General features: G+C 31.4%; 1 protein-coding gene across 1 annotated transcript; it reads right to left on the minus strand.

Moving 5' to 3' along the window:
- Positions 1 to 4,312: 4,312 nt before the first annotated feature.
- Positions 4,313 to 7,115, minus strand: LOC122579679. The gene is made up of 2 exons (XM_043751898.1): positions 7,044 to 7,115; positions 4,313 to 5,425 (listed from the first exon to the last, which is right to left on the minus strand). Exon 2 carries the CDS (start codon positions 5,411 to 5,413, stop codon positions 4,565 to 4,567), a length of 849 nt encoding a protein of 282 aa, XP_043607833.1. The 5' UTR covers positions 5,414 to 5,425; positions 7,044 to 7,115; the 3' UTR covers positions 4,313 to 4,564.
- Positions 7,116 to 24,078: the final 16,963 nt, after the last annotated feature.

Here is a 24,078-nt window from a genome sequence, read left to right on the forward strand (position 1 = left end):
AACTGTGTAAGTATGGAAAATGGCAAATGAAACACAATAGTGGACGTTTACTTGCTTTTCTCCTTGTTGATTTATAGTCCATTTCTATATGTCACCAACAATATAAATTGCAAGTTGTACAACCGTTGGACCCACAGAGCTCTAGATCTAGCCGGCACCAATATAAGCTACAGTATCATACTATCATTTATAAGTTTTTTATTAGTCGAATACATCTAATAACCGAGATTTGAAAGTCTATTACATACATAAACATTTTACAAAATTTTTACATAATATAAACATTTGGCCATTGTTAATTATTACATTCATGGGTAATAATCCCCTCTCTATTTCTAATTTTATAATTGATATACAATAATAGTTTTTTATGAGTAAATGTTAGAAACTTAAAGTATAATTTACTTTTATGTCCTTGTAACTTGTTTTTAATGGTAAATTTAGGCTCGGATACATGCACATTCATAAATCCAACTACAATTCTAGAGGAAATTTATTATGGAAAAACCCTATTTCCGAACCTATGAGCATTTTGGCAACACCAAAATTTGAACTCAAAACCTTACGTTCCTCGATCCTTGTAAGCTTAGTAATAAATAACTTATTATTTGTTTGTTGATGCATCATGTCAACAAATGTTGAAAACTAAAGAAGACATTAAGATGGTATTTATTTAAAATTTAATTAAATGATTCGTACTGAAAACTTTATTTAAACTTAGATATTGTCACTTTAAAAAAAGTTACAAATTAAACCTTTGAATTTGATAAACATACATAGCCCCCTCTAAATTTTACATTACCTCCCATGAATTTTACATAATCCCCCTGCTTTACCTAAAATAGGTACTGTATATTTTAACTAACATTTTTTCTTAAAAGTAAATGTCTTAAAACAATAAGTCATATTGGTGTATATGTTTTGAAATTAATGAACAAACTAGAAATGTCACAGATATACTTATCTATTAATTAATTCATTGACTTTTAACATCTTTCTTTTACACAATATTTATTTATCACGTAACACAAACAAAAATACTATTCGATTTATACTGTGTTTCGGGCATGCACTCTATCTAGTCAAAATTTAATAAAGGAAAAAACAAAGACAACAACATTTAATTTTGTAAAGAGTTAATTGCAAAATTGGTCCCTGTGGTTTGTGCATTATAACAAGGGGGTCCCTTTTCGAGAATCGTTGCAATAGAGGTCCCTATTTTAAGAATTTTTTGTAGAATTGGTCCAAATTTGACGGATCCGTTAAAGGTGGCCGTCAAGTGTGTACGTATGCAGCACGTGTGAGGGTATTTATGTACTTTCTACCCAACACGGACCCCCATTGCTAAAATGGAAAAACCATAGGGACCAATCTTGCAATTTTTTTAAAAATCCATCACTAAATAATACCTTTTAACTTTTCTATAAAAAAAAAAATCTTATTAAGTAATTAAATATATTTTTTAACTTTTCATGATTATTTCTTTTTAAAAAACTAAAAACATATTAACACTAAAGTTTCTAAAACTTAAAAATACTTCAATTTATGATTAAATTTCAATTCATATAATAACGTATATCTACTTTCTAAGAATATACCAAAGATTTTGTTTTTTAAGAAAAATATCAAGTTTGCTTTTTTTATATTTGTAAATTAGAATTTATAAGTTTTTTATTTGCATTTATTTAGTAATATATTTTATTTCAAAAAATGTTGTTAACTTCCCATGTATATGACACGAGAATAGATAATTAAAATACCATATATGACATTTATATTATTCGAACAGAGTTTTTTTTTTTTTTTTAATAAATGTCAAATTTCTAACATGCAATCTTTTATTTATTTAAGCTTATATAATAACAAAAATAATATATAAATCAGCTTTTAACTTAAATAAATAACTTAAATATAATTTTTAACTTTTCCATAAAAAATAAATCTTATTGAATAATTAACTTAAATATAATTTTCAACATTTTTTAACTTTTCATGATTATTTGTTGTTAACAAACTAAAAACATGTTACCACTAAAAATTAAAAGGTATTATTTAGTGATGGATTTTTAAAAATTGTAAGTTTATAATTTTTTTTAAAAAGTTAAAAGATATTATTTAGTGATGAATTTTTAAAAATTGTAAGTTTATAAAACTTTTTCTACAACTATTAATATAATTAATAATTAACTTAATTCAAGAGATTGTAACATACAAATATCTACTCGTTGGCTCCTTAATAGTAACTTTATGTATACTTTTAAGTTTTGGAGATATACCTTGTATAAATATTTTTAATTTTGAAATCTGATTTATATATTATTTTTGTTATTACAAAGCTTAAATAAATAAAAGTTTGCATGTTAGGAATTTGATATTTATTTTTAAAAAAGAAAACATTGTTCGAATAATATAAATGTCATATATGGTATTTTAATAATCTATTCTCATGTCATATACACAGGAAGTTAACAACATTTTTTGAAAAAAAATATATATCTAAATAAATGCAAATTAAAAACTTATAAATTCTAACTTATAAATATAAAAAGCAAACTAGTAATTTGATATTTGCCTTAAAAAACAAAATATTTGATATATTTTTGGAAAGTAGATATATGTTATTATGTGAGTTTAATCATAAATTGAAGTATTTTTAAGTTTTAGAATTTTTAGTGGTAATATATTTTTAGTTTTCTGAAAATAAATAATTATGAAAAGTTAAAAAATGTTAAAAATTATATTTAATTATTTAATAAGATTTGTTTTTTATTGGAAAAGTTAAAAGGTATTATTTAGTGATTGATTTTTTAAAAAGTTGCAAGATTGGTCCCTATGGTTTTTTCATTTTAGCAATAGAGGTCCCTGTTGGGTGGAAAGTACATAAATACCCCCACACGTGCAGCACACATGCACACTTGACGGCCACTTTTAACGGATCCGTCAAAATTGGACCAATTTTGAAAAAAAATCTCAAAATAGGGACCCCATTGCAACGATTTTCGAAAAAAGACCTCCCTTGTTAAAATGTACAAACCACAGGGACCAATCTTGCAATTAATTCTTATGTAAAATAGAAAAAGTTTGGAAGTGATAAAATGTAAATAGTCATATAAATTGATCAAAATGTGAAAGTTAAAGACTGAATGACTTACCACATTACACGACCTATGTTATAATACTAGTGCTCAGGCGGTAGTCTTAAAATATATTAATCAAAACTAATATGATTCGAGCAACCATCAATATGACCAATATCACAACTTAATCAATACGAAAGTTAAAAAAGAAACATATGAAAATTCACTTCATATAAATATTGATTACAGTTTATCCTTTTTATTTTTCAAATTTAGTTAAATACAAAATTTGCAACAAAGTATACAATTTGAAATATACATACCAATTCATCAACAATTTTTTGGGAAAGTTTTTTCAAGTATATATAGATAAATAATTTTTGGGAAACTTTTAAAAGAGTTTTTTATTAATAATAAGGTTGGTCATTTATTAAATTAAATAAAATATTTAAAAAATAGAGGATCAATAAGTAAGAAGGATTAGGCTCAAAGAAAGAGATTAGGGGTGTCAAGTATACTCTCAACCTCCTCTTTTAGTTATATTATAGATATTTTAATACATGGAATTTATAAGATTTAATTATTAATTCTAGTTTTAAGACATTATATTTTCCGATGAGAAATGATATAGTTACAAATAAAAGTTTACTAACAAAGTTTACAAACCCATATGGACCAAAAGTAAAAGAAAAGTGAAAATTTTATTGATGGTTATTGATGACACATGTGTTTTGTTTGTAAACATTTGTTAGTGAATGCCCTTGTTTATTGTGTTTGACTCGTAACGAGAGGTGGTATAAAATTGTATTTTTGGATCTTTACAAAAAGAACAAAGAAATCAATAATTAACAGTTGAAATTAAATAACAACTAGGTACTCGTGAGAGAATAAAAAATAAAACTAAGGTTTAAAGCAAATTATAATGAGGATCAATTAGAGACAAATAATTAGACGCAAAATGATAGATTATGGACAGATTACACCTGGTGAATATCATATTAGATTCTAAGTATTGTGATGTTAATATACACCCCAAATCAAACTAATTGAATCCTACCATAATTCAAAAATTATTGTAGTCTTCTACAATGATAAAAAATATACATAATATATTCATATTTCCAACTCATAATTACTAGTAGTTTAAGAAATCTTGTCTAAATATGGCTAAACCAACCGAGAAAAGGCATAGTATCAAAATAAAATCATGGATCACCTAAAGAGAGCAAAGCAAAAAAAAAAAAGGGAAACATATCTTAAGTCTTATGCTGTGCAGGAACTCAATTATTGTGGGTCAGAAATTTCAAATGTCCAAACCCACAAATTGATATTGATAAATATATATAAAGCCCATAAGCAAATTGAAACCTCAAAAACCACAACCGCTTAAAAGAAAAAACCCTGTGCCATCCAACACACAGTTGGTTGATCCGATCCATGCCCTGACCTGAGTCGCCAACTGGAATAAGAGCTCAGTCTACATTAAGCTAACGCCCCCTACCCCTATACACCCTAACTGGGCGGCGATCAATGCGGGGAGCGTAATAACTAAAATGCACCTCGTCATCAGATGACTCAATGAAGTCCTCTGATAATGAGTCCTCCGATTCATAGTGCCTTCCACGATTGCCAAAATGTTCTCTGGAATGTCTCCGGTTATTCCTTTCTATGACATAATCCCCCCTTATTATTGCCCCGGGCATTGTTGAGTTAATTGTGCTAATCACATCATCTAATTCTCGGTCATTCTCAAGCTTCTTCCATTTCTCTACAACCAACGGGTCCACTTCTCGAGGTCGGGATAAAGGGTGATTTTCCCGCACATGCTTCTTTAACTTTTTGTATGATCCAACAAACGAGCAGTCATCTTGCATGCAACTCCTCTTCCTAGAATTGAGAAACTTGCGAGCCCGTTTCACCACGGTCCATCCTTTTACCTGACCACGGCAAAGTGGGCATAATAATTGGACACCAGAACCTAAACCAAAATTTGTATCATCAGTTGACCCATCCTGTGACTGTACACTTTTGGTTGAGTTCACTTTGGTATAGGCTTTCTTATACTGTTCCAAACAATTGGAAAAGCGACGACTAGTTGCACACATGTATGGGCGGCAACCCTTATGATACGAGGAACAAAGTAAAAGAACAGCATTGTGAGGGTACTCCATACAAACAGAACAGTTTGCATCTAGCCATTCCTTCTTCTCAGATACCTTTATTTCTTTCTTGCGACAAGATTTCTTCATAACCTTCAAATGTAATGGCCTTAGAGAATATGGGTCTGCCCGATGACTCTTTGATCCAGCTTTTTGTGGCTCCTTAACTTTAGTCATTGCAAGTCAAACCTAGTAAAACATCACCAAGAGAAAAAGTCAAACATAGAATAATTATCTTGACAGATTATATTGAAAAAAACTAAGGAGGGTCAAACTAATAAATCATCATTCAGCAACGTAATCTATCTACAACTAAAGAAACATGCCAGTAAAAGTAGATACTATTGGGACATCCATAGATTAATATAGATTTATAGACCTCTAAGACCTACCTACTTAATTACTATAAATTGTACAATTTACAACCAGGAAAACAAACGATATTTTTTATTTATTAATTTACTTGGCATTGATTGGCTAGTCACTTGGTATTTAAAGCACAAACTGTATTGTTCTGACTAGTAGATTTAGCCATATTAGACCAGTGTATTTTTATATCTATTAACAGACCTAAATCAGTTCACCGTTTTACTCTTTATACCATATCAAAGGATTCTACTACACTTGCCATAAATTTAGTACCAAACCAAAAACAGAAACAAATGATTGTTCATGCATCATATATGCCTTCTATGAAAGAAAAAAGGAGAGAAAAGAACAGTAACGAGATGCAACTTACAGAAAAGCATAAATTGCCATTATATAAGATATAAGTGAGCTTGCATATACTTTAGGAACACCAATATTTCTAATGTTCAACATGATGCTGCAGCAGTGGTGTGATAGTCAACTCTAGTGAATTTTTTCCCCATATTTTCAAGCTTTTAACATACAAAATAACCGTAAACAGACCACTATTCTGAGTAAAGTCTCAAATATGACATGTGTCTAAAGGTTGTTTGATCAGAACTATTAAACATTCATCTCGCATATCATTATGCAACCAAATAAGGTCCAACTTTTTACAATTTGGTTGTGTAGCCCAAAGGCAATGTGCAAACTTTAAAACTTGAGTATAATAGTGGAATCCCATTCGCATTCCTTTTCATCTTCTTTATTACTCGCTTTGTTAATATTCTACGTACCCAAGCAAAATCGATAACCGATTTCTAAATTGAATCATTAGAAATGTCTTCACTCAACAATCTTACTCCCGCCTAAAACATTTTGATGATCTTTTGAATTGAAATGCACACGTTATCTCTCCCAAACTAGTAAAGACATAACCTTTCCTCACAATGTGATACACTTCTACATTTATATATACAACATTCATCGTTTTACAATCGGTTAACTTTAATTCGTTTGTTTATTAACATTCGAAACGTGCACGTTATGCAAGCGTACCACGACTACCATTATTATAACAAATGCAAAGCCAACTACTTTTACTTCCATCAAACGTATCACCATATTATACCCACAATACCAAAATATTTATAAAAAAAAAAAAAAAACTAACAAAAAACATAAATAATTATATAAGAAAACACATAATGCAAGTAGACACTATTAAAAAAAAATTATAAATTAGGGTTCCAATCATATAAAATAAAAAAGGCAACATACAGCACTTGAAAATTTATAATAAATAAAGAATTTCAATCACATTCATTAATAATTTTATAAGTTTGTTTAGATGAGATTATTGTTATGATATTCATTTTGTTGGAAAAAATAGAATTAAACATTTTTAAAAGGGAATAGAGTATTATATTTAATAATCTTGGAGAATGAAGAAGATTACCAAGATTGAAAAGAAAGCGCCGCCGTATAAGGTGGTTGGAGATCGGAAGAAAGCGCCGGCGTATGATTTATTATTATTATTATTATTATTATTATTACTGTGGCGTCAATAGGGAAGTTAATATAAGAGATGAAGAGGTTTCCAGGGTATACAGTTTTACCCACTGTTGTTTTATTAGGTTACCAAAACTACCCCCAAATACATATAACGAGTTTATTGATCAATGTATTTTTGATCCTATAGATGGGCTTGTAAATTTCTTTATCTCTACTCCTAATAAAACAAATCTTTCTCCTATTAAATATTTTTGTCTTTAAAATACTTTATTTATTCTTAGACTTATTTGTTATTTTTCCTTTACGTAACTACCCAAAATCTATAATAAAGCAGACCGTCTTTCCCACTATTCAATGCGGTACTATGCTCTTGTAGTTAAAGAAAAAGAAAAGAATTAATAATTGTGTTATAGTTTTTGATAATTTACTATCATTATCCATTATATATATTTATACTGAGTTATATTATGTGTTATATTAACAAAAAGAAATGATACAAGTATATGTTCCTTATAGTTAAGTTTAGTCAAATAAATCAATGAACAAACACATAAACAAATAAAACTTTTATAGTTTTATGTTTGTATTCGCTTGTATAGGTCTAACGGAACCGATGGATATGAACACAAAGCAACGGATATCAGAAAGTGGGTAAGTGCAATTTAAGATAAGTAGTCAGCTAAGGATAAAAATGACCGGTTTTATCATCTGTCAATTTGACATGATAGTTAATGTTAGTCAGGTTAAATATGAGTTATAACTTATGGTATGAAATAAGTTATATAAATAGTTTTCATTTTATTTGATCAAATATGTGATTTTCTAGATATAAATGTGAGTATAAGTTTTTTTTTTATTTCATTAGTCTTTTTATCTTTATATATAATAAAAGAAGATTGATTCTTATAAGTATTTTTAAAAAGTTTTTGATGTGACAAATCTATATTTCACCTTAAAAAACTTTTTATTTAATTATGATGTCATATATAGATAAAAAAGAAATAACCCTTTACATGTTTAATAAAATATTAATCATTTATTTAAAGAATAAAAGTTCTCTCTTATATAATATTACAAATAATTTTTTTTTATTTAGTTGATTTATTAACTATATAATTATTGTGTTAGTTGAATTATTAGATTTATATCAAGTTATAATGTTTTAAGAACAAATATTACATAAAATTTTAATATATTTTATAATTTTAAAATTTTAATTAATATGCCCGGGTTGAACCCGGGTGATTAACTAGTATATGTTTAAAGACAAAATAGTTAAATTGTTGTATTTAAAATCTTGAATTAAAAAATGAGCAAATGTTTTATAATATGATATAATATGGATACATATATGACTTATAAGGATATCTCCATTTACAACACAATTTAACGATATTATTCATTAAAATTGATTTCTCTCTCATAAATCTACCCCCAACTAAAACCAACTTTTACACTCTCATTAACAACCAAATTTAAACAATTATTTTTATTATTATTTAATTAGAACAGCGAAGAGCCGGACCACGGGTATCCGAACTGGATACCTAGGGCCTACCCGATGTAACATCACAAACTTTTCAAGATTGACTTATTGACTTGACCGTTAGTCAACGTGAAGTTTTGTCAAGTTTATATGCCTTAATTGGTTTAATGAGTTGTAAACATTCCCAAAGGGAGTTTTGAGCTAAATATGAGCTCTATAGAAGTTCAGGGACGAGTTTTGACATAGGGTGAAACTTAAAAACGGGATTAGGGGTTAAGTAGACCCTAATTAGCATCACAAATCAGTTTCTTCTCCTTCTTATTCAAACCCTAGCCGCTCCCTTGTTCTCTTGAGCAATCCTAGTGCGTTTATTGTGATTTCGGGTGGATTTATGATCAATCGATGCACGTATTCGATCCGTTAATCATCCTCCAAGGTATAGATGGTAATCCTTGCTTATTATCACTCATTTTCATCCATATAATTCGTTCATAGTTGGATCTATTGAGTAATGGTTGATTTCAATCGTTTTGTGGTTAGATTTGACAATTTCGGGTGAATTGGTGATTGTTATTGCAATCATTTAGTATCTAGAGATTTCCTACAGGTATGAAATCATTGTTAATGTTATTTTAATGTTCAAATATGACCAACATAGGGTTCACACCTGGTCTAGAGGCTTTATTTGGATTCGATTATGTTTGTGAGTTGATTTAGGTCAAAAACGGATGTCAAATCAATTGTCGGATGTGTTTAATGAATCCATGAATTCATATATGATTTCATAGTGTCAAATGATTCATATTTTGGTATATATGAACTGTAGAGGTCGTGGGTATCAGCCATGTATGTTTGATGATCGAAATTGCTTTCAAAACGATAAAGATTTCAAGGCCTGATTCTGTTGTTACATTGAAAAAATCATATCTTTTTGATCTGAATGAGATAAGAGATGAATCTTATATTTTTGAAAAGGTCTATGTGTCCCCTAAATTCGTTATAAACAAAGTTTCCTGTGATTTTTCCCAGAGATATGCGAAAAATATCGATTTCCAGAAGTGGTCAGGTTTCGGACGAATTCTGCACATTTGTCTTGCAAACGTCATAGATTATTCGTTAGAGAACTTCAAGAGTCACACTTTATATTTCTGGAAAGGTCTTTGAATTCCCTACATTTCATAAGAACTAAGTTTTGACTAACTTGGTCATCTAGAGGTCGAAAAGTCGCCTGCAAGTGAAGGACGCGAGTCAGTTTTTCGACCAGCACCCCATATGCGGCGCATATAATTTATGTGCAGCGCATATCGGGGCCTGGGAGGGTTTTGGGTGATTTTTGAAGCAAATATGCGACGCATATTCAAAGCATGCGCCGCATAAAGCGTCTGTGAGTCCGTTTGAGGTCCGAAACAAGCGTTTAAGGGTCCTATAAGTGTACCTAAGTTAATAAATGGTTTTGTAACCTTATGAGGATGGATTTATGCAAACTTAATGACAATGAACTCGATATAGGTCACTTGGGATAATTGTGAAGCTTGTTAACTTGTGTTTGGTGTATCGTTGTGCTTGTCATCAGGTAAGATACACTACTTTGACACGCTGAGGGTTCAACATAAACATGGTTTTCATATAATAACTTCCCTAATAGTAACTTGTTTGCTTATGAGTATTCGGGGTTATAAGGGAGGTGATATGGGCTATGTACATGACTATTGAGGCCTGAAATGCAGTCCCTATGATATGAAATGTACGATATGTTATGCAATGATATGATATGTAAGGATATGCTATGAAATGTTATGCAATGATACGATATGTAATGATATGCTATGAAATGTTATGCAATGATATGAGATGTGATGATATGAAATAAAATGCTATGAAATGTGATGTATGATGATGATATGTGAAATGTGCATGATTACATGGCTTGTTCATCTAGTTCACTAGACTTATTAAGTTGCCATGACACGTGCACGTTTAAGGGCCCAAACGTAAAAGATGTATATGTAATGATTGTTTAGGTTGTGTAAACACCTAAACTATATGTGATGTGAAATCGAGCTCGTAAATTTGATGTGAAAGTGTTAAGCTTAACCCGTACTTGCCCTAGCCCGGTTAAGTGCGTTGATGTGGTTGCTCGGGTGGCTCCTTGCAACGAGGTACAACGTGAAGAGTAATACGGGAGGTCTTACCAGCCCCATTGTCCTTGAACATACGAATTACTCCTGGAATTGGCTTGCCATTCCTTAACGACATTGATGTACAGCCGTAAGGTTGTTCATCTAGTCGGGTGTGACTTATGTCTCACTTATAATGATGTATATGTTATACGAGATGCGTGACTTATGTCACAATTATAAAAATGTTCAGATGTGATATGTGATGATGCAAAAGATGACTAGGCACATTAGGATGACCCATCCTAATATGAATGATGTTGATGCTATGATATGTATATTCGATGATATGTGCCTTAACGACTTAATATGACTTTTATATAATGTTTTAAATGGACAAACGTTTTATGTGTTATTTTACTTAGCTAATTCGTTAGCTAACACTTGCTCTTTTAAAATGTGTTGTGCCCTCAGGTTCAACAATAGTGAGCAGGTAGATGTGAGAAGATGTGAGGCATGGGTAGATGATCTTGAAGCTGGCTATAGTTTACCTATAGTGGCTGCTCGCTTTAGACATTTGCTTATTGTTTAGATAATAATGACTTGTATTGATGATGTGCTCGGTTGTTTAATGTTGGATAACCGATGGATTTCCATTTAGACTTATTTTGATGATATGGCTAGTAACACCATTTAATGAATAAACCAAACAGATTTTGCTGGTTTGAACTTTTAAAGTTTAATTCCGCTTTCTTTGACGCCGTTAGGCAAAAGTTTTTGGAAATCCTTATTTTTAAACAATGGGTGTTACACCCGATCCCCTCCCCTGCCCGCCCACCCGGTAAATTCAACTCGCACGTCAAGAATATTGGCTAGTAACAATGATCAAGACGGGATTCGAACATGTGACCCTTGTTACAACATCTGAGGTGTCCAACCACTGCGCTATCATGATGATGACATTCATAAAACGACTTTCCGAACTCGGTATGGGCACTTTGAATTCACCGTTATGCCTTTCGGGTTGACCAATGCACCAGCGGTGTTCATGGATTTGATGAATCGCGTGTGTCGCCCTTTCCTGGACAAGTCCGTCATTGTCTTTATTGACGACATATTTGTTTATTCTAAAACGAAGGAAGAACATGCCGAACACTTGCGAGAAGTACTCGAGTTGTTAAGAAAGGAGAAATTGTATGCTAAATTCTCCAAGTGTGAGTTTTGGTTGGAGAAGGTTCACTTCCTTGGTCACATGGTAAGCAAAGACGGTATTCACGTTGACCCAAGTAAGATTGAAGCGGTTAAGAATTGGAGAAGACCCGAAACACCTTCCGAAATCCGTCAATTCCTTGGATTGGCGGGTTACTATAGGAGATTTATTGAAAATTTCTCCCGCATTGCACAACCTCTTACACTCTTGACTAAAAAAGGACGAAAATTCGAATGGGGCGATAGACAAGAACAAGCCTTCCAAACTCTTAAGAACATGTTGTGTGAAGCACCCATTCTAACCCTTCCCGATGGAGTTGAAGATTTTGTAGTATATTGTGATGCTTCGGGGCAAGGATTGGGTTGTGTCCTTATGCAAAGGGGCAAAGTTATTGCATACGCCTCCCGCCAATTGAAGGTACACGAGAAGAACTATCCGACACACGACTTGGAATTGGGAGCGGTAGTATTTGCTTTGAAGTGTTGGAGGCATTATCTCTATGGCACCAAGTGCGTGATTTATACCGATCACAAAAGCCTACAACACATTTTTAATCAAAGTGAATTGAACATGAGACAAAGACGTTGGCTTGAACTCCTTAGTGACTATGATTGTGACATCCGTTATCATCCGGGCAAGGCCAATGTGGTAGCCGATGCCTTGAGCCGGAAGGAACGAGTTAAACCAAGACGTGCTAGGGTTATGAGCCTCACGGTAGGATTAAACATCCGTGATCGAATCATTGCGGCTCAAGTACAAGCCACCCGACCGGAAAACTTTGGTAATGAGAATTTGGATGGTATGGAGCAACAATTTGATAGAAAGAGTGATAACGGGCTCTATTTAGTTGAAAGGCTCTGGGTTCCCATTTTCGGTAATCTAAGAACACTTCTCATGCATGAAGCTCATCGATCACCTTATTCGGTCCACCCCGGGTCGGATAAGATGTATTTTGATTTAAGGGATTTCTATTGGTGGCCGGGTATGAAGCGAGATGTCGCTAGGTATGTGAGTGAGTGCCTTACTTGCTTACAAGTGAAAGCGGATCATAAGAAGCCACCCGGATTGTTAGTGCAACCCGAGGCCCCCGAATGGAAATGGGAACACATTGCAATGGACTTCATAACGAAGTTACCGAAGACAAGAAGTGGTCGCGATACAATTTGGGTGATAGTTGATGGGTTAACGAAGTCGGCTCATTTCATGGCCATTCGTGAAACCGATGGTGTTGACACCTTAGCTCGTTTGTACATCAAGGAAGTGGTGTCTAAACATGGAGTTCCGGTTTCTATCATCTCCGATAGAGATTCCCGGTATAACTCGAATTTATGGAGGGCCTTTCATCGTGCAATGGGCACACGACTAAATATGAGCACGACATTTCACCCTCAAACGGATGGACAAACCGAAAGAACGATACAAACGCTTGAAGACATGTTAAGGGCATGTGCCATTGATTTTAGTGGGAGTTGGGAAGATCACTTGCCTTTGGTAGAATTTTCATACAACAATAGCTATCATGCTACCATCAAAATGGCACCTTTTAGAGCTTTATATGGTAGGGTTTGCCGATCTCCCCTAGCTTGGGCGGAGATTGGTGAAAGCCAACTTATTGGGCCGGAAATTGTAGTGGAAACAACGAAGGTGATCTCCCAAATCAAGGAGAGATTGCAATTGGCCCGTGAAAGACAAAAGAAGTATGCCGATGTGAGGCGGCGACCGCTAGAGTTTGAAGTGGGGGATTATGTATTGTTGAAGGTGTCGCCATGGAAGGGTGTTATCCGTTTTGTGAAGAGAGGCAAACTCGGGCCAAGGTATATCGGTCCTTTTAGGATTATTGAACGTGTTGGGAAGGTTGCTTATCGGTTGGAATTGCCACAAGAACTTGGGGGATTACATGATGTCTTCCACATTTGCAACCTACGCAAATGCTTGGCGGACCCGACACAACATGTGCCTATGAATGAAATTCGGGTGGATAAGAATTTAAATTTTGTGGAGGAGCCGGTAGAGATCTTGGACCGTCAAACCAAGAAGCTCAAGAACAAGCGTTACACCATTGTTAAGGTTAGATGGAATGCTAGACGCGGAGCCGAGTTCACTTGGTAGCGTGAGGATCATATGAAGTCCAAGTACCCGGATTTGTTTAATAATTAGTGTTTTGTTAGATTTCGGGACGAAATCCTTTTATCGGGGGAATAATGTAACATCCGTGAATTTTGACCCGTTGACTTTAAGTGTAATGTTATGAATTATAGTAGTTAATGATATCTTTAAATCCATCTTGTGGTTAAATGACTAATTGTATACTCAATGAGCCGGTTAACGGTGTGCTAGATGTTATGTCTTGAGTTTTGAACTAATTAGTTATGTTGACGGGTCAACCCATGGATCAAAGTCTTGACCCATGACCCATTCTAGTCAACCCAACCCCCCACCCACCTTATCCTTTCCTCCCCTCATTCTTCTTACCCCTTTCTCTCTCTTCTTTGCTCTCAAGAACACCCACACACTCTTTTTCCTCTCTCTCTCTAGATTAATTCTTAGTTTATGGTAATTCAAGCTTAGTAAATTCAAGAATAATAAACCTTATCATTATCTTAACACCATATCAAAGATTTGGGCTCCAAGGTACAAGAAAACATCCCATCCGGGTCAAGATTCGGGTTTGAGTGCTAGGTGAAGATTTGGTAAGCTAAACTTGTTCCATAAATTATCTTGGTTTACTTGTTTCTAGTTGATGTCGAGTGGATTCGGGTATTGAATCGAGTCGAAAAGCTTGCAAGTGTCATTTAGGGTTTTAGGAAGTTAATTCAAGAATTTGAGTTTGATTTGAGTTATGGAATGGATTTGTAAGGTGGGTTATGTTTATTTATGTTAAGGTATGTTTAATTATGCTTCAAAATGAGTCTCGAAGCCTCCTAAATCGAATTCTAGGTCAAAAATTGAGTTTGGGTCGAGTTTGGTTCGTGTTTGGATGATCTGGAACTGAACTGGGCATAGGTGCGTCGCACCACCTCTTTGGTGCGCACCAGGGTCTGAGTGAGGTTTCTGAACAAAAAATGCGTCGCACCACCCTTCTGGTGCGCCGCACCTGACCCCTGAACATCGCAAACTCACTTGTTTTTTAAAATAGTCGTATCTCTCAAACCGTAAGTCCAATCGAGACGTGTGACCTATCGTTGGATTCGTGAAAGAGTCTAGTTTCTTGTAATAACCCTAATTTGGGATGAAACCTCACCCATTTCTAAAAAGGTCGAGTCTTTTGTGTCTAAGTCCTTACACAAGAGAAGTTACTAACGCTTTGGTACGTGGTGGCCGACTTAAACTTGGTTTAGACCTCACCTAGACTTTCTAACAACTTTATCAAGTTCCAGGAGTCGCTTAGAATTGTAATCCTTCTTGATAACCTAGCTAGGATTGTTTTCGTTATGTGTTAAGACGTGAATGAATAGTGTTGATAATCAAATATGATACTAATGATAGGTGGTGGACGTGAAGTGAACGCAAGACAACTTTAGTTGGTTTTAATTCGTATTAACCTCTCTTAGCCAATCAAGGTGAGTTCGTATCTCCCTACTTTATTGAGATTCGGGCTGAAAAGTGTACATTGTGTGTTTATTTGTTTGAATTAGTTGTTTGTTGATTGAATGATGATTGATGGATGAATTGAATTGTTTTGTGTATGTTGGTATTGAGAAAGGTTATATTTAGGTTAGATGTACATACATGGAAGTCGACTTCGCTTTCAAAAGGTTTGAGATGTAGAGGGTTAGCCGCTGGTACACCCTGTATACAAACATCGAGGACTCTTTGAAAGCAAGCCCTCTCAAGTGTATGTATGTATAGTTTGATCATATTGTTGGTTATTGGATGTTGGATTGATGGATTGTTGGGCTTGCATTGTGTTGGTTACTTTGAGATGATTTGGTTGTCTGTTGAGACAAATGTGTTTATCCAGGTATAGACGTATACACTGGTGTTGGTCATCCGGGTTTATAGACGTATATTCGCCGACGTTTTTGAGATGCCACATTGGTCATGGTGATGACCTGTGAGTATCGTTGCATAGATGGCATGATGGCCATACATATCATATGTATTTTAGTTTGGCATGCATATCATTCACATCATGGCATTGACATTGCATTGATTGTTCTTATACGTTTGTTATATAGTGATGCATTGGTTGGATGACGTGTAAGACTACTTGTATGTGATGATTGTTCTTGTTTTCATGATATGTGGTTATGGTCAGTGGTTCATCTTGGGCCACCACTACGAACTCACCAACCTCGTGTTGACTTGTAGAACACTTTTCAGGTAATCAGGTGGTTCAAGGACGTGATGCATGATTGTTGATAACTTTTGGCTCGGGCATGGACTACATGGATCAAGGATTCATTCGCCCACTTTGATTTAATGTCTAGGATCGATAGCCAGCTCTAGAATATTCTTTTGTAAACTTTGATGGTCGTTCGCTCCTTGTGCATTGTATGAATATTTGACTTGTTGTGGATTCACCGAATTCATTATTTTCATTTAGTTGCCTACGATAATCCCTCCTTGTGCTATATGATTTTCGTAATATTTTGAGCCCTAGCTCGGGGTGTTACAACATGACATTTTTTAACTTTTTTATTTTAACTATAAACACTTCATAATTCATGACTCATAATCCATGATATTTTAGTACCTTTTCTTTCTTTCTTTTTTTTTTTTTTTCATTTTCTATTTACTATATACACTTCATAATCAAACTATATATATTACGTTCAACACGTACACCTCAAATTACATAGCCCTTTATAATAATCTATCTATACATATATTATGTTTCACAGTTTTCTTCGTTGTTAATTTATCATAATCATGAAGTATTTTTCAATTGATTTTTAATTTATAAAGTTATTCTTAATAATCTATCTATACATATATTATGTTTCATAGTTTTCTTCGTTGTTAATTTATCATAATCATGAATTATTTTTCAATTGGTTTTTAATTTATAAAGTTATTCTTCTGCCGTATACCAATATATATATATATTAAAACAGTAAAAATCCTAGTCTTTTAAATCCTTCTTTCAACCTAAAGCTAGCTTTAAACATTGCCACATAGTATTGTATCCTACGTGGTATCTCCATACTTTTTTTACAAAATTTATCTTATAACCTCTATTTATTCTCAAACCAATGTAATTTATTTTATTAAATATAACATAAAATATTAAATCAAAACTATATACACAAAATAAAAAAAACAACTCAAAACCCATATTAAGATATAAGAAGACGTCCAATACATCTATTAATTTGGCAATGATATTTGACATAAATAATATTATTTATTAAAGTATATACAACTTTGAAAACTATATCAACTTTTAATTTTTTTTTAATATTATTAGGTTATACACAACTAAACAATTTTGTTGTTTCTCCTTCGGTCTTTTGGCCGAAACCTTAACCAAAATTGGTTATTCTAGCCACAAAAAATGTCTATTTTATAATGATAATAGTAGTTATTTTGAGTTTTACGAATGAATTTCTTAATTGTTGGAGATAAAATACTTTATTTCCTAATTGTGTTTAGGATTATTTTTTTCCGTCATTACATAAGGTTTTTTCTCCATCTTTTCAGCATAACTGAAAGCAAAAACTATAATGATTTTCTCTTATTTATCTTATTAGTTTTTTACTTATTCGTATTGTATTTATGTTTATTTTATATGACTAAATTTTTGTCATGTTTAGTTTTTTTACTTTGTATATATTATTTCGTTTGATGAATATATAGATATCATGCTACATTATCGATTTACGTTTGATTTGTTGATGATATCAAAATATCTTAGGTTAAATGTTGGTGTGTAATCACTATAGTAGGTTTAGTGACTATGATATCAACATGTCAGAAAAGACAAAAGATGACCAGAGTAATCTAGGAATTAACCATTAACGATAACATAATCAATTTCAACATAATAAGCCTATAGAATAACTATTTATTAATGCATAAAATAACCTTTTTAACTAGCCGACTAGTAATAAAATAAAAAGTTAGTGTAAGAATGTTGTAGTATTGTTCCCACAACTTGACAAAATATATATTAATGTAGTATCCGACTTTGATTGCTCGACCAAACTGTTTGGTGAGATGTTAGAGATTTTAATATTTCTTTACCCTATTTATGTCGACCAACTTAATCCAATAGTCACCGATGAGAATGGTCTAACAATTTACTTGTTTAGAATTAAATTCTATAGTAGTAATGCATATATGTGTCTCAATATCCAAATATTACCTTAAATCCAAATTGAAGATTAGTTGTTAATATTGATTATAGTTTGTTTTAAGAAATGGTATGCCTAAGAAGTATTATTGCATATTTGCATTGTGTATATCTGAATTGTATCTTTTATAGTTAAGATTCAATTGTTCTTGTTATCTTTTCAAAGAAGTGAACACGAAATTTTGTTTTCTTTGTAAGTTATATATATATATATATATATAGTCGCGTTTTACTCTATAACTCCAGATTTATATGTTCACTTGGGGTATATAAAAATGACAAGGAAAGAGCAATGCAATTTTTCATAGCTATAAATTCAAATCTTTTTTTGTGTAGATACACAAACAACGCTCTACTAATTAATTGTAATGGCTATCGTCATTTATAAACATCATCACGTTCTGTTCCTCATTTTGATCCTTTCAACTGCTATGATCATTAGCAAATGTTCGTATATACGATATTCATAACTCTCCATATCCTCATTACTTTGATTGATATATAGTTGCATATACATTATTCTTGAGCGTTGACGTATGTTTCTATTTTGTAATTTCAGGTGTTGTTGGTACTGATGATCATCATATTAAAGATAGTATATTGGGATCTCAAGATAAGAAGGCGAGCTCTGTCGTCGTCCATAAAATGATTGAAGATGTGAAGATCAATAGTCCTGAATGCTTCCAAACATATTGCCGTGAGGATCCATCGAAAACCTTTTCGTCAGTAATTTGCTACTGTTGCCTAGCAATTGAGTTATGCTTTTATAATCTCGATGATTGCAAAAACAATTGCGACTACCTAATGTACTAAACATTCATATATATATATATATATATATATATATACATAAACTAGCTACACTAAAAATAATATGGTAATCTTTGTGCAGTAAAGTCCCAGCAAGTTAATTTGTGAGTGGTAATTTGGTACTGATATATGATATCTTTGTGCAGTAAAGTCGCACTAAACTACCTACACTATTATTGGATGTTTATTTAAGGTTCTTTTGCATGCCTGGTTCATGTTAAAACTTAAAACATGTTTACTGTGTAATTATACAAACAAAAATGCAGACCCCAGCCAACGAAATATGTATACCTTGTAAAACTTAATTAAATAGTTGATGCAAATGAATACCATCAAGTCTAAAAATCCATTTAACTTTTGTAGTGAGATAATTGGTGTAAAACTTGCTATATACATTATAGATGAACTCTTTTATAAAAATACTAGATTATAACCTGCGTAAAACACATTAAAAAAAATACATTTTACATATGAAAAACTAACAAAATAACTGGAAAAAATATAATAAAAGATATAAAAATAACTTAAAATATACAATGAAAGCTATAAAAAAAATTATTATAATAAGTACTAAATTAAATACAATCACAAAAGCAAGCAAATGAGAAAATAATTTTATTTATACAGCTTCATTGGCTGAAAACAAATGCTAGTTAGGGTAATTTTTTTCTTTGATTACCTTGAAAGATAATTCGTATCGATTTGTTTCATATAATAAAATTATATATACTGAAGTTATTACTTTTTTTGTTGCCATACAAAACGATGATAGAAAATCTTGTGCAATTCTAATAAAACACGTGAAAAGATAAAGTAACATTTGTAAAGAAACTTTATAAGTTTTCTTAGAAGGTATAACGTTTGTTGAATATAACTCTACGATTAAGTTTTTTAGAAATGATAACTGTTAGCATACATACTCAAATGTGATTGTACAAAGGTGAATGAAAGATAAAGTGGTAAAAACATAAATCATTAAAAATACAACACATAATCAAATTTGATTGTAGGCATATAGTCACAAACACACAGGTGACTATAAACTCAATACAAAATCAAATTTGATAATACAAACAAAGTTACAAAATCAAAATTTCTAAAATCTTTATACATAATCAACTTTGATTCTATACAAAAAGTTGCAAAAACGGAAATCATTAAAAATATCAACACATAATCAAATTTGATTGTAGGCATATAGTTTCAAACACACAAATAACTATAAACTCTATACAAAATCAAATTTGATTGTGCAAACAAAGTTACAAAACACAAATCTATAAAATCTATATACATAATCAAATTTGATTTTATATATAAAGTTAAAAAAACATAAATCACTACAATACCAATACATAATCAAATTTGATTATAAGCATAAAATTAAACAATAACAGATAACTTATATAGATATACATAATCAAACTTGACTCTAAACATAAACAATAATAGATAACTTCTATAGATATACAAAATAAAATTTGATGCTAAGCATAAAATTAAACAATAACAGATACTTAGAAACTAAATATCACTATATAATCAAATTTGATTGTACACATAAAATAAAAAAAAACCTGAAAAACCTTGAAAAAATTAACTCAAACCCTAGAAAAAATGATATAGTATGAAAAAAATATAAAAATAATGAAGTAATAAAGATAAAAAGTACCGAAAATAGAGTTAGCGGAATCAACATTAACAGTTTTCCCTTTTCTATTCGATGATTTCGACTTGTCGGCCATAATAAAACGAGAATAGCTGATGGAAATAATAAAAAAGTACGACCGGTGAGAGATAATCGACAGTTAAAGATAATCGCCGGTAGGAGAAAACCGCCAGAGAGAAAGAGAGAGGCACAGTGTGTGTGTGTGTATGTGAATCGCCAAAGTGTGTGTGTTTGTGAAAATGAAAGAATTAGGGGGAATGAAGAAAACAGAATTATGACGGGTGAAATTACGATACTACCTATCCGTGTTTTAAATTTAAATTAAGAGGTAAGGGTGAATCCTTACCATTGATTGGAATGATCCATGGGCTAAGATTAAGCCCTTGGGATCTCATGCAAAATTATGGTTTCATTTGAACAATTACCTATATATTTATAATGTTTGTTATATTAGTTGTATTATGTGTTACATTAATTAAAAAAAAATGATACAAGTATGGGTTCGTTATAGTTAAGTTTAGTCGAATAAATCAATGAATATAGACACATAAACAAATAGAATTTTTATGTTTATATTTACTTGCATAGGTTTAACGGAACCAACAGATATGAACACAGAGGAATAGACTTCATAAAGTGAGTGTACAATTCAGGGTAGGTAGTTGGCTGGTTTTATCAACTGTTAATTTGATATGATAGTTAGTGTTGGTCATGTTAGAGATGAATTATAACTTATGGTATAAAATAAGTTATATAAATAGTTTTCATTTTATTTGATCAAATATGTGATTTTCTAGATATTAATGCGAGTATAAGTTTTTTTTTTTATTTCATTAGTATCTTTACATATGTTTAAAAACAAAATAGTTAATTTGTTGCATTTAAACTTCTAAATTAAAAAATGAGCAAATGTTTTATAATATGATATATAATATGGATACATATATGATTTATAACAATTTACGTGTTTGGAACTAAATTTCTATTATAGTGATACATATATTTGTCTCAATACCCAAATATCTATAATCTCTTATAAAGAGGATTGAATTTAAGAAATTCAGCATAATTTTTGTTCCCAAAATAAACTCACTTTATTTCTTAAGTTTCAAACTTATCTTTCCACACAAAAAAAACCCACACATCCTAGAAACACATATCCACACAAACAAAAAACCCACCAGTGTCTTTCTTTATTTTTCTTCTGATGCCTCTGGCGCCGGAATCAAATTCCCTCGGTACCTTTTTTTTTGTTTTTCTTGAATATTTCGTATGTGATCATCGTAAAGCCGCTGCAACGCGCGGGCACCAGGCTAGTTAGCTTAAATCCAAATTGAAGATTAGTTGTTAATATTGATTATAGTTTGTTTTAAGAAATGGTATGCCTAAGAAGTATCATTGTGTATTTGCATTGTGTATATCCGAAATGTATCTTATTTTTTCAAGAAGTGAACACGAAATTGACATGTTTGTTTTCTTTGTAAGTTATTTACAATCACGTTTTACTTGGTAACTCTAAAACTATATGTTCACTTGGGGTATATAAAAATGACAAGGAAAGAGCAATGCAATTTTTCATAGCTATAAATTCAAATCTTTTTTTGTGTAGATACACAAACAACACTCTACTAATTAATTGTAATGGCTATCGTCATTTATAAACATCATCACTTTCTGTTCCTCATTTTGATCCTTTCAACTGCTATGATCATTAGCAAATGTTCGTATATACGATATTCATAACTCTCCATATCCTCATTACTTTGATTGATATATAGTTGCATATACATTATTCTTGAGCGTTGACGTATGTTTCTATTTTGTAATTTTAGGTGTTGTTGGTACTGATGAACATCATTTTAAAGATAGTAAATTGGGATCTCAAGATAAGAAGGCGAGCTCTGTCGTCGTCCATAAAATGATTGAAGATGTGAAGATCAATAATCTTAGATGCTCACGAGCATCTTGCCCCGATGATCCACCGAAAACCTCTTCATCAGTAATTTGCTATTGTTGCCTAGCAATTGAGTTATGCTTTTATAACCTCGATGATTGCCAGAACCAATGCCACTACTGAATGTACTAAACATTCATATATATATACACACACACTACCTAAACTAATAATAATAAGATGCTAATCTTTGTGCAATAAAGTCCCCGCAAGTTACTTTGCGAGAGATATATGTTATTATTATGTATGATATATGGTAATTTGGTACGGATATAATGATATTTAGTTTGTCACAAAATATACCAATGTCTGATGAACTATTAATTGGATGTTTATTTTATTAAGGAAACTATGTATGTATATAATTATATTATATTTCTTGTTTATATAGTTAATTAGGATTTGTTCATTAAATGATCTGTTTCCTTGTTTAATAATTATATTTCGCTATATAAAGCCCTTTATTATATCTATAATATTAAGAACAATTCACTATCACAATATATTTAAGGTTCTTTTGCATTCATTTTAAAACTTAAAACATGTTTATTGTGCAATTGTACAAACAAAAATACATATCTCCGACCAACTATACCATGTAAAACTTAATTATATAGTTGATGCAAAAAAATACTTAAGTCTAAATCCACTTAACATTTGAGTTTTGAGTTTGAGATAATTGGTGTAAAACTTACTTCATACATCATAAATGGACTATTTTATAAAATAACTAGATTAAACCGGCTTAAAACGTGCCAAAAACACAAAAAAATATTACATTTTACGTATAAAAAGTTGATAAAATAACTGAAAAAATATAATAAAAGATATAAAAATAACTTAAAATATACAATAAGAGATATAAAAAAAATTGGTATAATTTAAACTAAAATAAATATTATAATCACAAAAGCTAGCAAATGAGAAAATTCATACAGCTTCATTTAAGTAGTGGATCCAAACAATGAGATAATTTCTATTAAGTAGCAAATTAACTTAAACAAACAACCACAAAATAGTTCTTAAACTATTCGGTTCTTTTAACACCACCTCTATCGCCAATTTTATTTCTGTTTGGTTGGGTCACAAATTAATAAATATTATTAGATAAGTTCACACTATGCCGACTTGATCGGCCCATCAAACATTGTTTGGAGACTTTGATTGGTACGTGGTAGCTGACTAGTTTGCATATGTTCAACACAAAATCCATTTGCACCAATGTGTTTTTTTTCTTGATGACATTTATAATAATCTTTTGATCATGAAGATTATTAATGAATTATTTTTAAAAAATTTTTATTAGTTTTGACAAAGAGAGATATTAAATAAAATAGATTATTTATTATTAAAAATGGTTTGGTTAGATTGTTGATGAGAATGTAAAATTTTGATTTAGTTAAGTCGGATAGATTTAAAAAAAAGAAATCATTTTTTT

This window comes from Erigeron canadensis, chromosome 8 (genome assembly GCF_010389155.1).
Source record: "Erigeron canadensis isolate Cc75 chromosome 8, C_canadensis_v1, whole genome shotgun sequence".
In the NCBI taxonomy this organism is placed as follows: Eukaryota; Viridiplantae; Streptophyta; class Magnoliopsida; order Asterales; family Asteraceae; genus Erigeron; species Erigeron canadensis.